Source organism: Mercenaria mercenaria, chromosome 11 (assembly GCF_021730395.1).
Source record: "Mercenaria mercenaria strain notata chromosome 11, MADL_Memer_1, whole genome shotgun sequence".
NCBI lineage: Eukaryota > Metazoa > Mollusca > Bivalvia > Venerida > Veneridae > Mercenaria > Mercenaria mercenaria.
Window position 1 is genome coordinate 43,866,406 of NC_069371.1, and position 19,118 is coordinate 43,885,523.

At 35.5% G+C, this 19,118-nt stretch overlaps 2 protein-coding genes across 2 annotated transcripts; both read right to left on the minus strand.

Annotated features, from left to right (window-relative positions):
- Positions 1 to 1,626: 1,626 nt before the first annotated feature.
- Positions 1,627 to 4,792, minus strand: LOC128546885 (uncharacterized). The gene is made up of 3 exons (XM_053518285.1): positions 4,407 to 4,792; positions 3,020 to 4,035; positions 1,627 to 2,569 (listed from the first exon to the last, which is right to left on the minus strand). The coding sequence occupies exons 1-3, from the start codon at positions 4,712 to 4,714 to the stop codon at positions 2,169 to 2,171; spliced, it is 1,725 nt and encodes a 574-aa protein (XP_053374260.1). The 5' UTR covers positions 4,715 to 4,792; the 3' UTR covers positions 1,627 to 2,168.
- An 11,362-nt stretch (positions 4,793 to 16,154) lies between these two features.
- Positions 16,155 to 18,609, minus strand: LOC123531329 (uncharacterized). Its single transcript, XM_045312182.2, has 2 exons — positions 18,233 to 18,609; positions 16,155 to 17,520 (listed from the first exon to the last, which is right to left on the minus strand). The coding sequence occupies exons 1-2, from the start codon at positions 18,586 to 18,588 to the stop codon at positions 16,155 to 16,157; spliced, it is 1,722 nt and encodes a 573-aa protein (XP_045168117.2). The 5' UTR covers positions 18,589 to 18,609.
- Positions 18,610 to 19,118: the final 509 nt, after the last annotated feature.

Here is a 19,118-nt window from a genome sequence, read left to right on the forward strand (position 1 = left end):
TCCATTTAATATGGTCTTTTTTATATGTCAGGAAATAAGCTCGAACCCTTGTTACTGTTGTAATTCATAACGTTCAGGTGGGCTTGGGGATGTATTGAAATATGTCGGTTTATTGCTGGTATTATTGTTATAAGAATAGGTGATGTCACAACGCCGACGGATTATCTGGCTCGAATCCTTGCTATTGCTGTAATTCACAGTATTCTGGACGGCTCGAGAATGTGTTGAACTATGTCAGTATTTCGCAGGTATGTTTGTTAAAAAATATAGTACATATTACACAGCCGACGGATTTTCATAGAACTTTTAAACACAACTAGTTTGATAAATTTAAATAGGTTAGCTATATTTTGTAATAATCGTTTAAAATGATGCATGATAATTTAGTTTATTTGTATGATTGAAAACGGTTTATGTTTCAGCATATTACACTGTACTGTTTGTCTATGAAATATTCACTACGAATGCATACATTTGATCGCCTAGTTCATGTATATCTTAAATACTTTTATCATTGATGTCTGTACATATTTCATTCTCACTGTATATAGTTTATTACAGCATGCTGTATATAGCTATGATGACGAGGAACTTCTTATGTTCAAGTCATTAGTAGGAATAAAGTTCTGTCCTGTTCTGTTCTGTTCTGTTCTGTCATGCGTTAAAATGTCACATTACGAAATTTGAACATGTTATGGTGCTTAGATACGGCTATTTTATATACCGAAACGATGGACTCGAATCAAAATCTGGTCATCTTCTGTTATCGTGGGAGTCATTATGAGATACAATATGAAAAATATTTTTAGCTATTTATTCATTATGTGCAGGCGAAGAACGTTGAAATGTGTTGAAAATCGTAATTTTGAGCATTTTTCAGGTGTTCAAATATGGGCTCGAATCTTTGTTACTACTGTCATTCACAGCGTTCAGGAGGGCTTGATGATGCATTAAACCATCTAGATATAAAACCAATATGTCGAGAAAATAGAACATATTACATTGCCGACGGATTTTTAAGAGGTCGGCGGAATACGTCCAAAAAAAGACCCAATTACGAAAATTGAGCTTGCTTTTTGGTGCTCAGTATCGTATGTCTTCTGTACCGAAACTATGAATTCGAGCCAAAATCTGGTCACCTACGGTCATCATCGGAGTCTTTATGAGAAACAACATGAAATCAGTATTAACAATGTATTATGCGCCGACGAAGAACGATGAACCCTGTTGAAAGTCGTAATGTTGGTCATTTTTCAGGTTTTCGAAAATGGGCCCGTATCCTTGGTAATGCAGTAAATCACAGCGTTCGGGATTGGATCATGTGAATATATTGCTGGTATATATGAGCAATTAAAATGCACATTAAATTTCCGGCGGATTTTCAGCCCTCTACGAAATTTTAACATGTCTTGATGCTTACGTACTGTTGTATCCCGGACTGAAACTGTTTTGTTTTAGAAATAATTTAGTATAGCCACAAAACAGTGTATGAAATACATGTCCGGACACTGAGGTGAATAATTATTCAGTTAAAATGGGTATTAAGTTTCAAGAAAGAGCGCTTGAATTGTAGTTTAAAGGACATTTGTCGGATCCTTTGCATTATCTAAGGACTTGAATATTTTACTAACAAATATGAAATAATGTCAAATACATGTATTTTGATCATTAAGCATTTGTTTCAATTTTTGATATTTCATACCACAGACTTAATCTACAGAAATAATACAGAAGCATCATGTCCGCTAGACGAGAAACATGTACAGTTGAATCTTTGAAAACCGGACCCTATCCGAGCCAAGTCTGAAGTCCGGTTTTCAGAGGATTTCGGTGTTCAGAGGATTATCACAGATTTCACGTAACGTCATGACTTAGATTAAAACGAGCAGTCAACTGAGATAAAGTCGCCATACGTCACAGATCTCTGACAATGCAGTGAAGACACAAGATGCCCCTACAGACATTGTTTAAGGCATGGGCGAGTACCTGATAGACCGCCGATCTTCTGTTCGCCAGCTGGATGACTTTCTCACACGTATCTATCTGTCTTCCATATAGTCAAACCCCTGCTGGAGACCTAGACCTAGAAGCGGGATTTCGAACCCACGCCGATGAGGGGCAAGTGATTTAAACTAAGATATAGCTTCTCTAAACGTTTCGTTATGCATTTAAATATCAAAAACATGAACCGTATTCATACAGTTTGAAGCAATTAAACATTTTGATGACACCACCATGTATTCAAGTGCCTGGGGATTTTTTATTCCATCCGATTCTGTTACTAGTATGTCATATGTTTTCATATCGCCGTGTACTCTGAGAACGTTGTTTGAGACATATCCACATACAATGACGTCATCATTGACATCAACGCAAATGCCACGTGCTTCTGCCAGTTCCGGTGCCGTAAAAGTTGACAGCATCTTTCCGTCTGTATCGACCGCAATGACTCCTTTATAATTATCAGCTATGAATATCTTTGATTCGTCAATATTGAAAGCAAGATGCATTGGTTGTGGTGAAAGTATTTTTCCATCTTGGGCTTTTTTAATTGCTCTCAGCAGCTCCCCTATAAGTAGATTAATATTAATGTGATTATGAGAATTACGAAGAAGAAGTATTTTTATAAAGTTTATACCCTACTGAGAACAATGCCATAAAATTAACACCCGAGTCAGTAACTCAAGTAGATGTTGAGCTGCTTCACTGATTATTCTATAACACCATTTATTTGTACACATTACAGAAGCTGCCATTAAAAGGAGTTCGTTTGGTAATACTACAGCCGTCGTTTTGTTGCGGTTTTGGACTCAACATTTGTATTACTTTGAAAGTATACAACATTGATCCAAATAAATCAATGTAAGCGTAAAAGAAAATGGAACTAGAATTATAAATGTTGTTATGTGAATTACCAGCTAAATATAAACTAGATCTACATTCGGCTTCCACAGCTTTTAAACAGCCCATTGTATTTTTTACCAGGTGGTAAATTCATAACCACAAAGATTACAGTTACCGTTCATACTATAGATGCGTATATGTCCAAGACCTTCTCTGGTGTATGATCCGCCACCACAAGCAACGTAGATTTCTTCTTTCTCTGCGCTGTATGCAAGTCCACGACAGTATTCACCCACATCAATTTCATTTGCCGTTTCTAGCACATCTCCGATGTTGTACAGGTTTATAATTTTATCCCGAACCATTGACACGGCGATTTGATTATCAGTGATGCAGCATATGGCGAATGGTTCATATGTGTACTGTTTAGTCGTCCCATTTTTGTTGTCACCTATCAAGTCAAACGATTTGATGGCATTGAGAGCTTCATCAAAGAGCTTCATTTTCTTATTTTCAGCATCTAACATAAGAAATGTCCCAGAGTCGGTCTGAACAACGTCTTGGATATCGCATATTGCATCGTCTGCTTCAGCATCCACTCGATAACTGGTCACCTTGGGTCGAGGTTCATTCTTTCTACCAGACTGTCTTTTGCATGTTCCAATACTGGTCAAAGCAGATATGTACTTCACGATTTGTTGATTGACATTGAAATTGATCATTTGAACATTTCTTTTACCCTGTAACTCTTGACACACATGTTTCATATCTTTTAACAGTTTCTTTCCATTTACGATATTTAAACTAGATTCTATTTCTGGCTTGTCAGCCTGTTTTTCCGAATCTCTGATTTGCTTACTAGCCATTCCTAATAAAACTATCGAATCTTCAGTCTGTTTTATATCTGATTCAGTGATATCATCTTCTCTAATACATTCAGTATCAATTTCTTCGACAGCATTTTTTTCTAGTTTGTCAAATATTTCGTTCACTTTCTGACGAAAATCACGAACACGTTGCAAAGACTCGGCTGTAGACTTTCTCAAGTTGGACTGGTCTTTTCTTCGGCTTTCTTTAAGAGATTTCAATCTGTCGATCATGAATTGTAGATCTTTCAGGAGAACATCCACTTCTGACTTTGGTTCATCTTCATCGCCAATTGAAAATAGGTCTTTTACATGTTCACATGAACTGAAATTATCATTTTTAGTTTTATTAGTTATCATTTAGGCCCGCTACATCACCACAGTAACTCAGTCTTTCTTAAATGTTGATAATGCGATTTATTATAATATTTTATTTGAAAACATTCGGTGATGCAAAATTGACATTCATAAATGTTTAGGTTTGTTTTGTTTCCCTATATTTAAAAAAAGGTAGTATACCACTAATAGGCAGTTTCGCTACACAAATACATTAGTTCCGCTACACAAATACTTTGCGTTAAATAAACCTGAAGATTTTTTTCATTGCGCTTTTTAACTCGTTTTATTTCGCCTTCTTTTTACTTGTGTTCTGTTAAGAATCTATCTTTTATAAATAGTACATTTTATTTTTCTTACCTGTGTTCGATCACCACGCACGCCCCGCAACATACTAAATCGTGGTCTGCACAATACGAGTCCAGCTGGTTTTCTGGGTGCCTTGTACATTTATTTTCCACTTCCTTTGGCGGCGCTGAAAGCCACTCTGGCATCTCATCTCTGTTCAGAAGTTTATGATGTTGCGAAACGCTCGAAAAATGTTTAATGTGCTGCCTTAAACATGATCTACAGAAATTTTCATTGCATTCCACGCAGTATTTAACAGCGTCCACATTTTTATCTTCTCTTACACATGGAGTGCATAGAATCTTTGCTATACTAGACATACTTCCCAACTAAGCAAAGATTTGCATCTGAAGAAAAAGCTAAGTCACATTATTTTACACCGATTTGAATCATTTTAGTGGTAGATTTTAGTAACAGTGTTATAAACAATGATAAATTTCTATTGATTTTGTTGAAATTGATTACATTTTTTTTCTTTATTTTAAATCGTTCTACCGCTTGACAGGCACCATTGTTTCGTGTTTCTTCATGTTACGCGTTGTCGTTTTAAAGGCGAAACCCGATATTGGCTTAAAGGGAAGATATTTTATCAATTAACTCAAAAAAATAACGATAAACGCGGTTTAACGGAATATATTCACATGTGTTTGTTTTTAAAAATTTCTACAATGCTAATGAAAACATCTAACCTTTCTTATTGTTAAAAAAAAATTATCGTAATAACGTATTGAACTTTTAACAAAGTTGAGCTTAATGCTGATATAGTTTAATTCATTTTTTAAAATGTCACAAAAGTTTACCTGATATGTTTTTTGCTTTAAATAGACGTACAAAATCATTTATTAGGATACTAAATGGTAGATACTGCATTTTTCCTGATTTATGATCAAATATCAATAAAATCTGTTAAAAGATCCTTTGGAAGCATGGAATACAATCCAGCAGAATAATAGCAGACTCGGTTTGATTGAGTCTGTCCATGAGAGGTAATGAAATGTGCAACACCCCTTAGCCCCATAGCACCGGCTTTTTTCTATTATACATCTATTACATGGACGCCCTATAAAAATATAAAAACACTGAATGATTTCAAGTATGGTGAGACATTTTACAGCCGCCATACGGCACTTAAAAACTGCTGTTATGATAGTTAAAAAATCAAGCCATCTATTTTATTTCTAAGATATGGCAGGGTAAAAAGTCATGTTTCTTTTGTATTGAGTTTTCTGTCTTATATCGAAGTTCATTCCTTTGTAATTGACAGACTTTCGTGTGCATTTTTGTGAGTTTCTCAAAATTGGTTGGAGGTTGCACAATTCATTTAAATATATTATAGCATTTTTCTCTGGTTCGATGAAAGTTGAAGATATAGTTTAAAACATTGCTCTAAACATTGAAAAGATTTCATAAAAATATTGTTTTGTGATATGAACGATCAAAAGAACGTGAAAAATTTCGTTAAGTGTTTTTAAAAGGGTCCCGTTAACGAGCCCTAATGTTAGATCGATACTATTTTGAATGATCTGGATTTGACTTTGTCTTTATTGTTTTCTTGCGTTACCAACAGAGTTCCGGTATTCGGGACACAAACTGCATGTAAACGCCCGTAGCATTGAAGTTCTCGACATTATTAGAATTTTGCCTTTGATGTCTGCTGTAAACAACTGGTTTAGGTCCACATCTAAGCTATAAGGCTCTAACTCATCATGACTGTATTCCCATTTTGTTTTCCCCAGCTCATTCATGCAGCTTACTTTCCCTCCAACGAAGTCTGAAAGATATATCACATGGCTTGTAATGAAAGATCAACTGGTCGAGAATCTCGCTCCGCCTGTTTATTACCTGCACACACTTGTGCTTTGAATCGCAGACAACTACTCTTCCACTAGTAAGTGCTGCGATGCCACTAAGATAACACGGGCCTTCATGGTCAGAGCTGAGAATTATTGGATCATCTCGAACACCTTCAAAGTCACCATTAGCATTCGTGAATTCATCGCCATATTCATTTCGGTATGAAACGACTCCGTTAGATTTTTTATTGAACTGTGCATTGAATGGATGATACGGATTTGATATAATATTATGTATCCCATATTTGTTCTTTACTCTGTTGCCAGGATACCGTTGCACAAGACTCCTTGGAGAGTCATGTTGTGTGAAAGTAACGGTGTTATAGCGCCGTGATATGATTTAGCTTGTGATCTATGTGCTAATGGCAGAGGTGATGAGTCGGTACTCTCGTCATGCTCGTCAAAAGGCATCTGCAATGAAACTTCATCGAAGTCCTGGACATTTTCAGTAAAATCCAAAAAGAATTTACGATCCTAAACTGCAGTGTCTTTGTTGGCAATTTCTCTTGTTGGGCTATGACTTCTGCTTTCTTATTCTGGAATGCAGATTTCTCTGCAACTACCCCTGATATAAGAGCTGTGTCACCACCTGTCTTTAAACAGACCTTGAGATTATCTTTCATCTTTTGAAGATCGGATTCTATATGTTGTATGTTAAGCTGATCCTTCCAAAAAGTTCTTTCACTCTTTTCTACGATCTGCTTTAGTTTGTTCGTAAGTTTTTGCTCTATCAAATCCAAATGTCTGTTTAACTTATCCCTTTCTTTTCTTATCTGACCTCTTATATTCTTTTCAGAGACGTGTATCTTTTCCATGAACTTTGTTCTGTCTCGCTTCTGTGTCTTTGTAGTTTCAACCATCAGTGATATTTCGTCTTGAAGAACCTTTCCAACGGACTTCATCCTCTCAACCCCTTCTGATATTGGCATAAAGTCACTCAACAGATCATGCTGTTCCATAGCACATTTTAAGCACATACATTTTTCAAACTTGTCGGAGAAAACAGTTATCGGCTCCCCATTGTGCCGGCGACACTGCTGTGGTTGGGTGGCTTGAGCCTTCTTCTGACTCGTTGTTGACATGGATGTATTCTATGCACTCTATTGAAAAAGGAAAGATTGTTACTGACTAGTGTTCCTTTTGTTCTTTTAGAACTTTTTTTTTAACTTTTTTGCAATGACACAGCGTGTATTGATTTGTGTGAATGTGTTTCAAATCAGTGAATATAAAATTCTAAGACTGAAGTTACATTATAAGATGTGCAATTAAAATATCTTATTTGGAAATGTATATTCGTCTTTTAATGCAAATAATTTAATGCTATGTAGAAAAATATGACATTTTTTTTGGAATAAAAATCCAGTTTAGCTTATATATATATTTAGCTATTAACATATTAAATACAGGCAAATATTAACATGTTAATGACGATCTTCATGATCCATAACAAGACTGGAAAGAAAACAAACCAACATACGAAATGTATTTGTATGGTTTCCGGATGATAACTTGAGACCACTTGTGCTTGGGATCATAAATTTTAGTACACAGATGTTACATCATGAAATACAGGTCAAGTTCGACTTTGAGGTCTGTAGGTCAAAGGTCAAGGTCACCAGTGACATGGAACAATTAAATGGTTTCCGGATGATAACTTGAGAACACGTGGGCCTAGGATCATAAATTTTGGTACACAGGTGTAACATCATGAAATACAGGCCAAATTCGACTGTGAGGTCTGTAGATCAAAGGTCAGGGTCACCAGTGACTCAGAACAGGTAAACGGTTTCCGGATGATAACTTGAGAACGCTTGGGCCTAGGATCATAAATTTTGGTACACAGGTGTAACATTATGAAGTACAGGTCAAGTTCGACTTTGAGGTCTGTAGGTCAAAGGTCAAGGTCACAGTGACAAGATTTAAACGGTTTTCAGACAATAACTTCAGAACGCTTGGGACTATGATCAAGAAACTTAATAGGGAGGTTGGTCATGACCTGTATTGATTTTGAGTTCCAAAGGTCAAAGATCAGAGTGACCCGGAACATTTAAACCTTTTCCGGACAGTAACTTGAGAACGCTTGGGTCGAGGATCATGAAACTTCATAGGGAGGTTGATAATGACCAGCATATGACCTTTATTGATTTTGAGGTCAGTAAGTCAAAGGTCAAGCAAGTTCAGCTTTGACATTGAATTAGTTCTGTGACAAGGCTATATTGTGGGGGTATAATTCGTCACTCCTGTGACAACTCTAGTTTTCATTGAGACGCACAGAAAATGAGCTAACCTCGTTTGTTTCTTATAAATTCTGAGAATATAACATACTATAACAATTACATCAGCAATTGAGAAAAACAAGATATTGTAAATTACTTTTATTAGTCACATTAGTTTAACTCTTACTCGAAACGAAAAAGCAAGTGATAATATAGTGACTAGTATATGCATTAAAGTCAATGAAATTGTTTTTTCAACACAGAAAGAAATGATTTATCAGTTTTCCATAAAAACTGGCTTAATACGGAATCTTTTATAGACAAATATACATAGTTTTCGTTCAAGAGTATTTTTTCATGTTTTGTGGCATTTCTGCTTTTCCAGATATGCCACTTAGTTTCTAATATAATAGTGTTAAGTATTTATACTTCATTGGTGAATGGTAGAGCCCAATTAAAGCTGTTATCTCGTTACTTTGTATTTTCTTCTTAAATAATTGGTCGACGATGTTGCTTATCACTGGAAATATTTTTGCCCATATTGATTGAGCATGTTAACATTCCCAAAACAGATGCTTTAACCTTTAGTCTGCTGGTTGCAAGTGATTCTGCCTTTGCAAATAATGCAGGTTGATCATGGTCTGCACTGTTCGCTATTCAGTCAGTAAATTTTCAGTGACCACCCCCTCCAATAATAAATGGTACTGCCCAAATTGCATGATAGATCAGTTCATTTTAGAAATTTAGCACGCTAAGCGTTAAAGACTGTCTTTTCTGCTTACAGATGATACAAAGGCCATTAGACATTCCCATTAAATTCAGTTTACTATGTTGGTTTTCTCTTGGCGCGGCTCAAATAATGCATACAAGCAAACTTTGTATAATGTATGATGTGTTCTCTTTTCTGAAGTTTTGCCTTGATTGCTTGGTTACAGTTTTATGCCTAATTTATTATTTATTAAGGTGTTTACTTAGACGAGGAGGCTTATTGAAAGGTCAAGACTTTTGCAAAGTATTACAGGATCCTGATCTACCACTGTCAGTCCTCTTTTCTTTAAAAAAAATCCCATAGATATACTGGAGGATGGCTGAAAATACGTTAATACAATTATAAAAAATGAAACAACTATAATAATGCAACAATATTATCTGCAATCATATATATATATATATATATATATATATATATATATATATATACACACTCACATCCTATTTGATCTTCTTTTGGTGTACATTTATATTCAAAGACTTCAGTTACACTCCGTTCCAATTAAATTGTATCTATGTGTTTCCATCTGGATCTATATAGATGCCTTATTACAGGGATGATCCTCTTCAAAGATGTCCCGACATGTTTTACAATATTCTCCACAGTTGTGCTCTCCTTTTAGAAGTTTTGTTTTGATTGCATAGTTCATTTTTAGTTGGACTATACGAAGTATGGAGAGCTGTCCTACTCGACCCGGCGTCGGCCTCCTTCTGCGTCCGCACCTTGGTTAAAGTTTTGATGCACTTCCTCTTTATCTCTGTAATTACTGGAAGGTTTTGTTTCAAACATAAAATAGTTATCATCATCATCACTCACATCATATGGCGGAAGAGCTATAACACACACCAGTATTTCATGAATTCCCCCCCCCCCCCCCCCACCCCACACACACACACTTTTATTTAGAATTTCAGGTTAAAGTTTTGATGCACTTTCACTCTATCTCAGCTATTACTTAATGGATTTGATTCTAACTGAAAGTAGTTGTTCCACATCATCGCCCATATCATATGACACAAGGCCCATAACTCTGGTACCAACATTTAATGAATTATCCCCCGTTTACTTAGAACTTCAGGTTTAAGTTTTGATGCACTTTCGCTCTATCTCAGTTATTACTAAATGGATTGTTTCAAACTTACAATAGTTATTCAACATCATCACTCATATCATATGACACAAGGGCCATAAATATTGCACCATTATTTCATGAATTATCCCCCATTATTACTTAGGAGTTTCAGGTTAAAGTTTCGATGTACTTTCACTCTATCTCAGATATTACTAAATGGATTTGATTCAAACTTGAAATGATTATTCCACGTTATCACCCACATCATATTACACAAGGTGCATAACTCTGGCACCAATGTGTCATGAATTATGCCCCCTTTTACTTAGAATTTAAGGTTACTTTTGTTGGATTTTCTCTATATCTCAGTTATATATTACTAAATGGATTTGATTCAAACTCCGCATCATCATTCGCATCATATGACACAAGGTACACATCTCTTGCATCAATATGTTATGGACTATACCCCTTTTTTGCTTAGAATTATACTTATTTAGCATTTTGATACACTTTATCTTTCTTATTAATATTTTTGACACAGATTCAAGCTATTGTGCAATATATTCACTCACATTGGAGTCATTAAACACACTAGTGACAGTCCCAGCTTTCTCAGATGTGCCCAGTTTCACTACCCAGCATCGAAATAGTCGAGCGCGCTTTCTCCTTTGACAGCTCTTGTTTTGCCTCCAGTGGCATATTCTATTTGAAATGTCTATCTGTCAGTCACATTATTTTGTGTTTTTAACTCCTTTGGGCTTTGTGTTGGTCAGATCAGTTATAGCCCTTGATTTAGTCAAAATATGCATAAAGGACATACAAGTTGTATGGCATATATCTCAAAAAGCAGTAGACTTAAAAGTCATAAAACATTAAAGGATTGTTATATAGATCGTGAAGTTGAACTTCTTTTACATTGTTATGGTATTTTACTTAGCCAGATCAAAATACACATGAAGATTGTGTTGCATAACCCTATCTCAGAAATATTTTACCAATACTTGTGAAACCGTATTGATATTATATAATATAATATTATTCAGTAAGCGAATTTGTGCACCTTAATTTTGTATTGGATTTCAATCTACAAGACCAGAGTTATGGTCCTTGACTTAGTCAAAATGTGCATTAAGGGCATAAAGGTTTATGTCCCATGTATGGCAAAACATATTTGACCAAGAGTCATAAAACACTACAGGATTGTTATTTGTCATGTGAAGTTTTGCACCTTGTGTTCTATTTATGATTTCATTCAGCCAGACCAGATTTATATTCCTTGACTTTAAATTTAATAGTGAAAAAAACATGTACAGTGACAAGAAACGGGGGCATCAGTGACATAGGATATGCATCTTGTTCAGGTTAATATACGAGACTACACGGAGAACAGCAAACTGTTTGCTGTACATTAAAACATACACGTTTGCAGGACACTCTGGTGAGCTAGTACATTCCTTACTTCTAATGTATTATAGTTTTATTTGTTTGTTTTATTACACGACATATAAAGAGTAAAAATAAATATGATTTAAATAGTTTTGAAATAGATACGAATTTGTTTTATGTTTTGGTCTTAAAAGACAAGAACTGTTGTGATCAAATTGTAGATGAAGACAACAGTTGAACTTTTTGAAATTTTTCATCCCGTCCATTTAGCCCAATATGGAGAGCACTGATCTATTGACCAGAAGATTTTGAGCTTGATCCACAAATGAGGTGCATGTTGTCCGTGACGATTTGATAAAAGAAATTGTGTCTGAAGTAATTTTGGTCTAATGTCTGATTTATGTTGAGAAGTTGACAATGACTTGCAGAGAACAGGTTATTACTGGTAGAGAATCTAGGAACAATGGTTAGGTTTACTGTCTGCTGTTACATAACTGAAATACTGTTTACGGTGCTAAAACCAACAAGAACTTCTATTTAAGGTATCGTGTACAGGGAGTCCTCTGGCGTAATTCCTTGTTACCAACTATGATCATAGCAGGTTAAGAATGTGTCGGTTCATTTCCGAGATACATGTATATACTTTGAAAATAATATAGCAGTACCATGTTTAATTTAAAAAAAACACGAGTATATATCATTTTTGCTCATGTCTGTTGGTCGGTAGACACTTTTGTCGCCAGACTGGGAAGATTACATTGCGAAAGGATATTAAATGTTGATATGTTTATGAACACATAATGTTATTAGGGATACTTTGTATAGATACGTTTATGGACAGTAAAATTTTATTCGTCTAAGTAAGCCAAATGTTTCATAGTTCTAAGGACACTTTTTAAGATTGACAGGTCTATGGAATCTAAATATGGCTGAGTTATAAGGAAACCAAATATTACAAGCATAGTGTGGATTGTGCTGCTGAAAGGAAAGTGTTGCAAATTTTCAGGTGCTCTGTACATCAGAAACAAATATAATAAAATCATCTAGAATGTGTCTGTAGGACACAGGGTGTGCCCCACTGGTACATTTGTCACAAATAAGGGGCAATAATTCAAATGTTTGTAGTCTTAAGGGAGTATAGCCACAACAAACATTTTATATAAAAGATTTATTATTTTAGGCTATATACTTTTTAGCTATAACCATCACGATCAAAAATCCACTGTTTTGGCTATTTCATGGCCTTAACTCTGTAATAAGCGCTAAGATTCCCAAGAAGAATGCCAAGCATGCAAGGTCACATCATGATAAAGACTCATTTACATCAAATACTTTTTGAGGTTGGCGGTCGTTAGGTTAAATTGTGCATTTTTGACTATTTCAGGGGTCATAACTTTATAATTATGGGATGGAGTCAGACCAAAAATAAGAAATGCGCAAGTTTATATCATGATAAAGACCGATGCAAATTTTCATCCATTTATATTAACTACTTTTTGAACTAGACCCGCCGCAATGTGAAAGGACTATTTCGTAACACTGGAAATAGAGGTCGAAGCAGTTGAGAAATATGTGCGAGTTCATATATCGATTAAGAATCATGTAAAGTTTCATCAATTTATATGACATACTTTTCGAGCTAGACGCATCAAAAGGTAAAATGTGCATTTTTTACTATTTCAGGGGCCATAACTCTGGAAAAATGGGGCGGAGCCAGACGGAAAATAGGAGGTGCGCAAGTCATATCATGATCAAGACTCATGCAAGATTTCATCAATCTATATCAAATACTTTTTGAACTAGGCGCGTAACAATGTAAAAATGTGCATTTTTACCAATTTAGGGGCAATAACTCTAAAAAAAGGGAGTGGAGCCAAACGAAAAATAGGAGGTGCGCAAGTTCATATTATGATTAAGACTCTTGCAAGGTTTCATCAATCTATATCAAATACTTTTGGAGCTAGGCACGTCACAAGGTGAAAATATTCATTTTTACTATTTCAGGGGCCATAACTCTGGAAATAGTGGGGCAAAGCCAGACCAAAAAAATAGGATTTGCGCAAGTTCATATTATAATAAATACTCATGCAAGGTTTTATCAATTTATATCGAATACTTTTTGAGGTAGGCGCGTCACGAACTTCGGAAGGACGGACGCACGCACGGAGACATGGACAAGACCAAATCTATATGCCCCCGCCCCCCGCAGCTCATAGTGAGGGCACAAAAATGTTTCTTTATTTCAACAACATAATTATGATTACTAGTACAGCTATCAAGATATTGTATATACATTGTAAATTATAAATAAAGATCCGATTGCAAGATAATGGTATCATCACACACAATGTTTTCAATGTTGTGCACATGTATTCTAATAATTTGTATGTATGACATTTTCATCTAATATAGTAAAACCTGATATTGAGATTTTGACATACTTGCTAAATGGACACACTTTGATAAGAAAAAAAGGTTATGTACATCAACTTTATTAAAGAAATCTAAAGTGTCTTTGATCAAAAGCAACGAACCAACAAGAGCTTATAATACCACATACTGAGAAAAAATACATTCAACTTTATATCTGCTGTACTGAAAGGTATTCATTACACCATGCGAAAACAAATATGTTTTTAAATATTATCAAACACATATCTGCTGTGCAACATTTTATTATTGATCACTAAATTTTGTATAATTATTGAAGGACAGCAATTTTGTAGAAGGAACGGATTCATATGATCAGAGCCTTCTCTTTACACGGATATGAGTGTTGATTTTTTATGGGTTTTGGGTTTAACGCCGTTTTTCAACAATATTTCAGTCACGTAACGGCGGGCAGTTAACCTAACCAGTGTTCCTGGATTCTGTACCAGTACAAACATGTTCTCCGCAAGTAACTGCCAACTTCCCCACATGAATCAATGGTGAAGGACTACTGATTTCAGACACAATGTCGTTTATCAAATAAATAGTCACGGAGAACAAACGCCCCGCCCGGGAATCGAACTCACGATATCAGTACAAACCTGTTCTCCGCAAGTAACTGCCAACTTACCCACATGAATTATCAGAGGTGGAGAACGAATGATTTCAGACACACTGTTTTTCATCAAATTGTCACGGAACTTTTTGATGAAGCTGCTAATTATGATAAGGTTAAGATAATAATGATAACAATTTCCATTAAGGACACATTAGGCAACTATTGAAGCTGAAGTTTATATCTACATGTACTTTGATAATTTTAACTTTCAAGTTTCATTGATAAAGGCAATGCCCTTTGAAGGGCATCTGAAAACAACAACATAAACAGTGACAAAATAAGGAAAATGGCAAAAACGACAATGATGGCATGATATTCAAGTGTGACAGCATGAAATACTAGTTATTGCATGTTTTCAGTGAAGTTTTGGAATAATGGAAGGAGATATGACCGGCAATTTTCGCAATAAAAAAATGTAAAATATATTTTCACTGGTACAAAATTATGAAATGGGTAATTAAGTCAAGACATGCAATAAAAAGAAAGAAAATTTGTTTGCTCCAAACACACGACCAAAATATCCCCACTCGCGAACACCACATCCCACAATTCTCCACTCGTATTATCTATGCCACTTGTGAAAATACCGCACCTGGTGCTCACTTGCGAAAGACAACCCAGTCCTACACCGAAACAAACAAATATCCACTTTATATATACATGTATAATAGTAACTTACTTATTAGTAATATAAACGGAAAATAACAGTTTCTTACGGCAGTAAATTGCATATGGACATATATGTTCACAAAAGATTGAAAGTTTTATCAATACTACTTTATTGGTACTGTTCATTAGCTATGAAAATTTGACAGCATTTGGATTTTTATAACAGTAATCTTTAAATAGTTTATTCTTTGAACTGTAAAGGGATTACACTTAAAATATAATGAAATATTTTGGTTGCATAGATTACAAGTTCTAAAATTTCTATATTAAAGAATCTTGCACAAGTCTTAGATTACATATTTTTAATGACAGGCTACAAAATAGAACGAAAAATGTGAATAATACATACGAATGGTGAAACCCAAATATTAATTTTTAAAAGAACTTGGATTTATCGAATGATAATTTTCCAAGTTCGCCACAAATGTGAAAATACTTTGCAGTGACCTTGCCGCATTCACGTATCTATTTTTATACCGACAGTCAATGTTGAATAACACGTCTTAAACCTAAAAAAGAAAGGTTTCTTTCTCGGAAGTGATTAATGGAAACATAAAAAAATCACTGACTTATTAATATTACACACAATGTTACTTTAAGCACTAGTGAAACATGAAACGCTTTCCAGTTACAATTTGCCATTTGCTGTCACCCCCGCTTGTTGCTAGGCAACGCGATACGCTGAAGTGCCCGAATGTCCGACTTGATCAATGTATTAATACTATCATCTCCAATAACTTTCAGGTAAGTTTAAAAATTTTCAGTTTGTTTGAACTGTCACATGTAACTAACAGGTGGTTTGTGTGTCGCAGATATACTGCTGATGTTGGATATTTTATTCCACTTGTCTGTGTCAGTAATTCCTGAACAACTTTATTTTGATAGTCAATCAGGAGAATGTTATGGGATTGATAACCACATGCGATCAAAAGCTGTTGTTCTAGAGAACAGCTGCTTGTAACCTCTTTCAGTCTTCCATCAGGGATGAATTTTTCCTCCTCACCTTGTATGTTAAGAGTCAAAAGACCCTTCTGATCGTCTGATACATACATTATGAGGCCATCGGGAGACAATGTGATGTGCAATGGACATGTGAACAAATTTTCGCCAAAATGGTTTCTTAGGAATAGACGTTTCTGTATGCCGGACTTATCAAACACTCTTATTTGTCCAGGACCTTCGTCCGCGCTGCCACCATCTCCACCACCGCAACAGACATAGAGGTCCCCTTCATGAAAGCAAATCCCTCTACAATATTCTCCGACCTGGATTGATTTGGACACAGCAATGCGTTTCCCGAGAGATATAATTTGTACCATTTTTGCCCCAAACAAAGTCACTGCAACTTCAGAAGAGCTAGTCCTACATACACCCCACGGACGTCCAGATAGTCTGTATGCGTCGGTCACGTGGTACGTCCTATCTATTCTTTTTAGCTTTTGGTTGCCTTGATCAACTATAATGAATTGATCTTTATCAACTGCGCATGCGTCAAATATTCTACAGGGATGCTTGTCATTAGGGAGTTTGACGTCAACTTCGTCCTCTAAAACAGCATTATGGCAAAATTCAACTCTGTTTTCTACAATACAATTTCCAAAAGAACCAGTGCCTTTTATAAGTGACTCTATGTCATCATCAATATTGAATTTGATTTCTTCTTTTTCAAAACTTACAGATTGATTTAAAACATCAATGCTGAGAATTTTACAACCGTGTTTTATATGGACAAACATTTGTGCATCGTTTTTGCTTTTAAACTGCAAATCGTTAAGAGAATTTTCAACATCTTTAAGCAAGACGTCAAGACGACTTACTTCCCCTTTTATCTTGTCAGCCATCGCGTTGTATTTATCTTGAACATTGTTCAAGGACTCTGTTTCCATCCGTTGGATTCTTTCAAGCAACCGTTTCTTGAAATCCAAAATGTATTTGAAGATTTCGTCTCGTGTCTTGTCCAAATCTTCCAGCTCAGTTTGTTTTTTAGACTTCAGCTTTTGAAGATCCTGTTTAATGGTATAAAGGCTCTGGACTACTTTGTCTTTCTCTGGACTTTTGATGATTCCCTTTGCAACGTTTGGAATAAAGTCAACTCCAGTACAGGATCTAAAACATAATTTGAACAAATATAAACACCTAATTTGAAAGTGTTTTTAAATGCGATATTTCATAAGTGATGATGATAAGGAAAAAAGGTATTGATTGTTCGCTTTTAATTTGAATATTGAGGTTTTAATTTGATTTGAGTGTATCATGTATGTTTTAGTAAATAACTGTCCGTTTATAATTTATATCTCGAGCAAGTCATTATACAAGAGTGCAAGAGTGCAGAGACGTTTTTTTCGAATGGTTCAAATGCTATGTGGCCTCGTAGGTTCCTTTTTATATATTGTGAGTATCCTTCGGAGCGAATCATGTAAAATGCAATTTAATTTTCAAAATATGGCAATGAAATCAAATACGGAAGCAATTAATGTTATTACAGCTTGGAGACTGTAGAGCAGCAAAATTAAATAGCTGACAAATTGATCGAGAAACCGCGTGACAGTAACATAATATTTCATTATTGTAGTCGCAGTTGATTAACGTACTTACGTTTAGTTATGTGACATACGTTATAGCTACAGTGCCAGTTAGTATGTACTGTAAAGAAACCCAACTTGAAATTATACTTTTAAATCACCTGTTAGAATATGAAGACATTGCACAGATTCTTAATCAACGCTAAAACCAAATACCAGTATATGAATTTCACACGAGGCTGAAGCTCCTAGAGTAAAGTGTCAGCTTGGCCTAACAAATTTGATAAAATGTATACCTGTCTTTCATGGCAAGACAAACTGTACAGCATACAGCATCGTGCACTGGACAATACATTTCTATGGCCTTTCCAGGATGCTCTTCGCATCGGTCGACTAGCATCATCGCCCACTGATCTATCGGTTGTTGCTTAACTTGCCCTGACATCATTGCGACCTTGCCCAATACTGTGTGTGACTTAAGGCATTTGTTATGATGGTCAATACACGTTGTGCAAAAGAACGATTTGCATTCCGTACAGTATGTAATCGCTTCCTTGTTTAGATCATCCTCGGAGCAGGGTGTACAAATAAAGTCATGTACTACGTCCGAAGATCCAGCCAGGGTTCTAGACAGTTCCTCATTCGTTGCCATATTTCAGTTTTATGACTAACGTTTCATCATTGGAGGAGACACGGGAAACGCACTAAAATTAAAATGTACAGTAATAAGAAAGGCAAGTCTGGCTTGGTTTCAGCTCTTTGGAGTCAGTATGTCAAAGGTCAAGGTCACGGTGACCCTGAACAATTAAACGGTTTCCGGATGATAACTTGAGAGGACGCTTGGGCCTAGGATCATAAATTTTGGTTTACAGGTGTAACATAAAAAATACAGGTAAAATTCGACTTTGAGGTCAGTAGGTCAAAGGTCAAGGTCACAGTGACTCGGAACAGTTAAACATTTACCGGATGATAACTTGAAAACGCTTGGGTCTAGGATCCTAAATTTTTGTACAAAGGTGAAACATGATAAAATACAGGTCATGTTTGACATTTAGGTTAGTACGTCAAAGGGCAAGGTCACAATAACACGAAACAGTTAAACGATTTCTGGATGATTACTTGAGAACGCTTGGGCCTTTGATCATGAAAATTAATAAGAAGGTTGGATATGACAATATAATA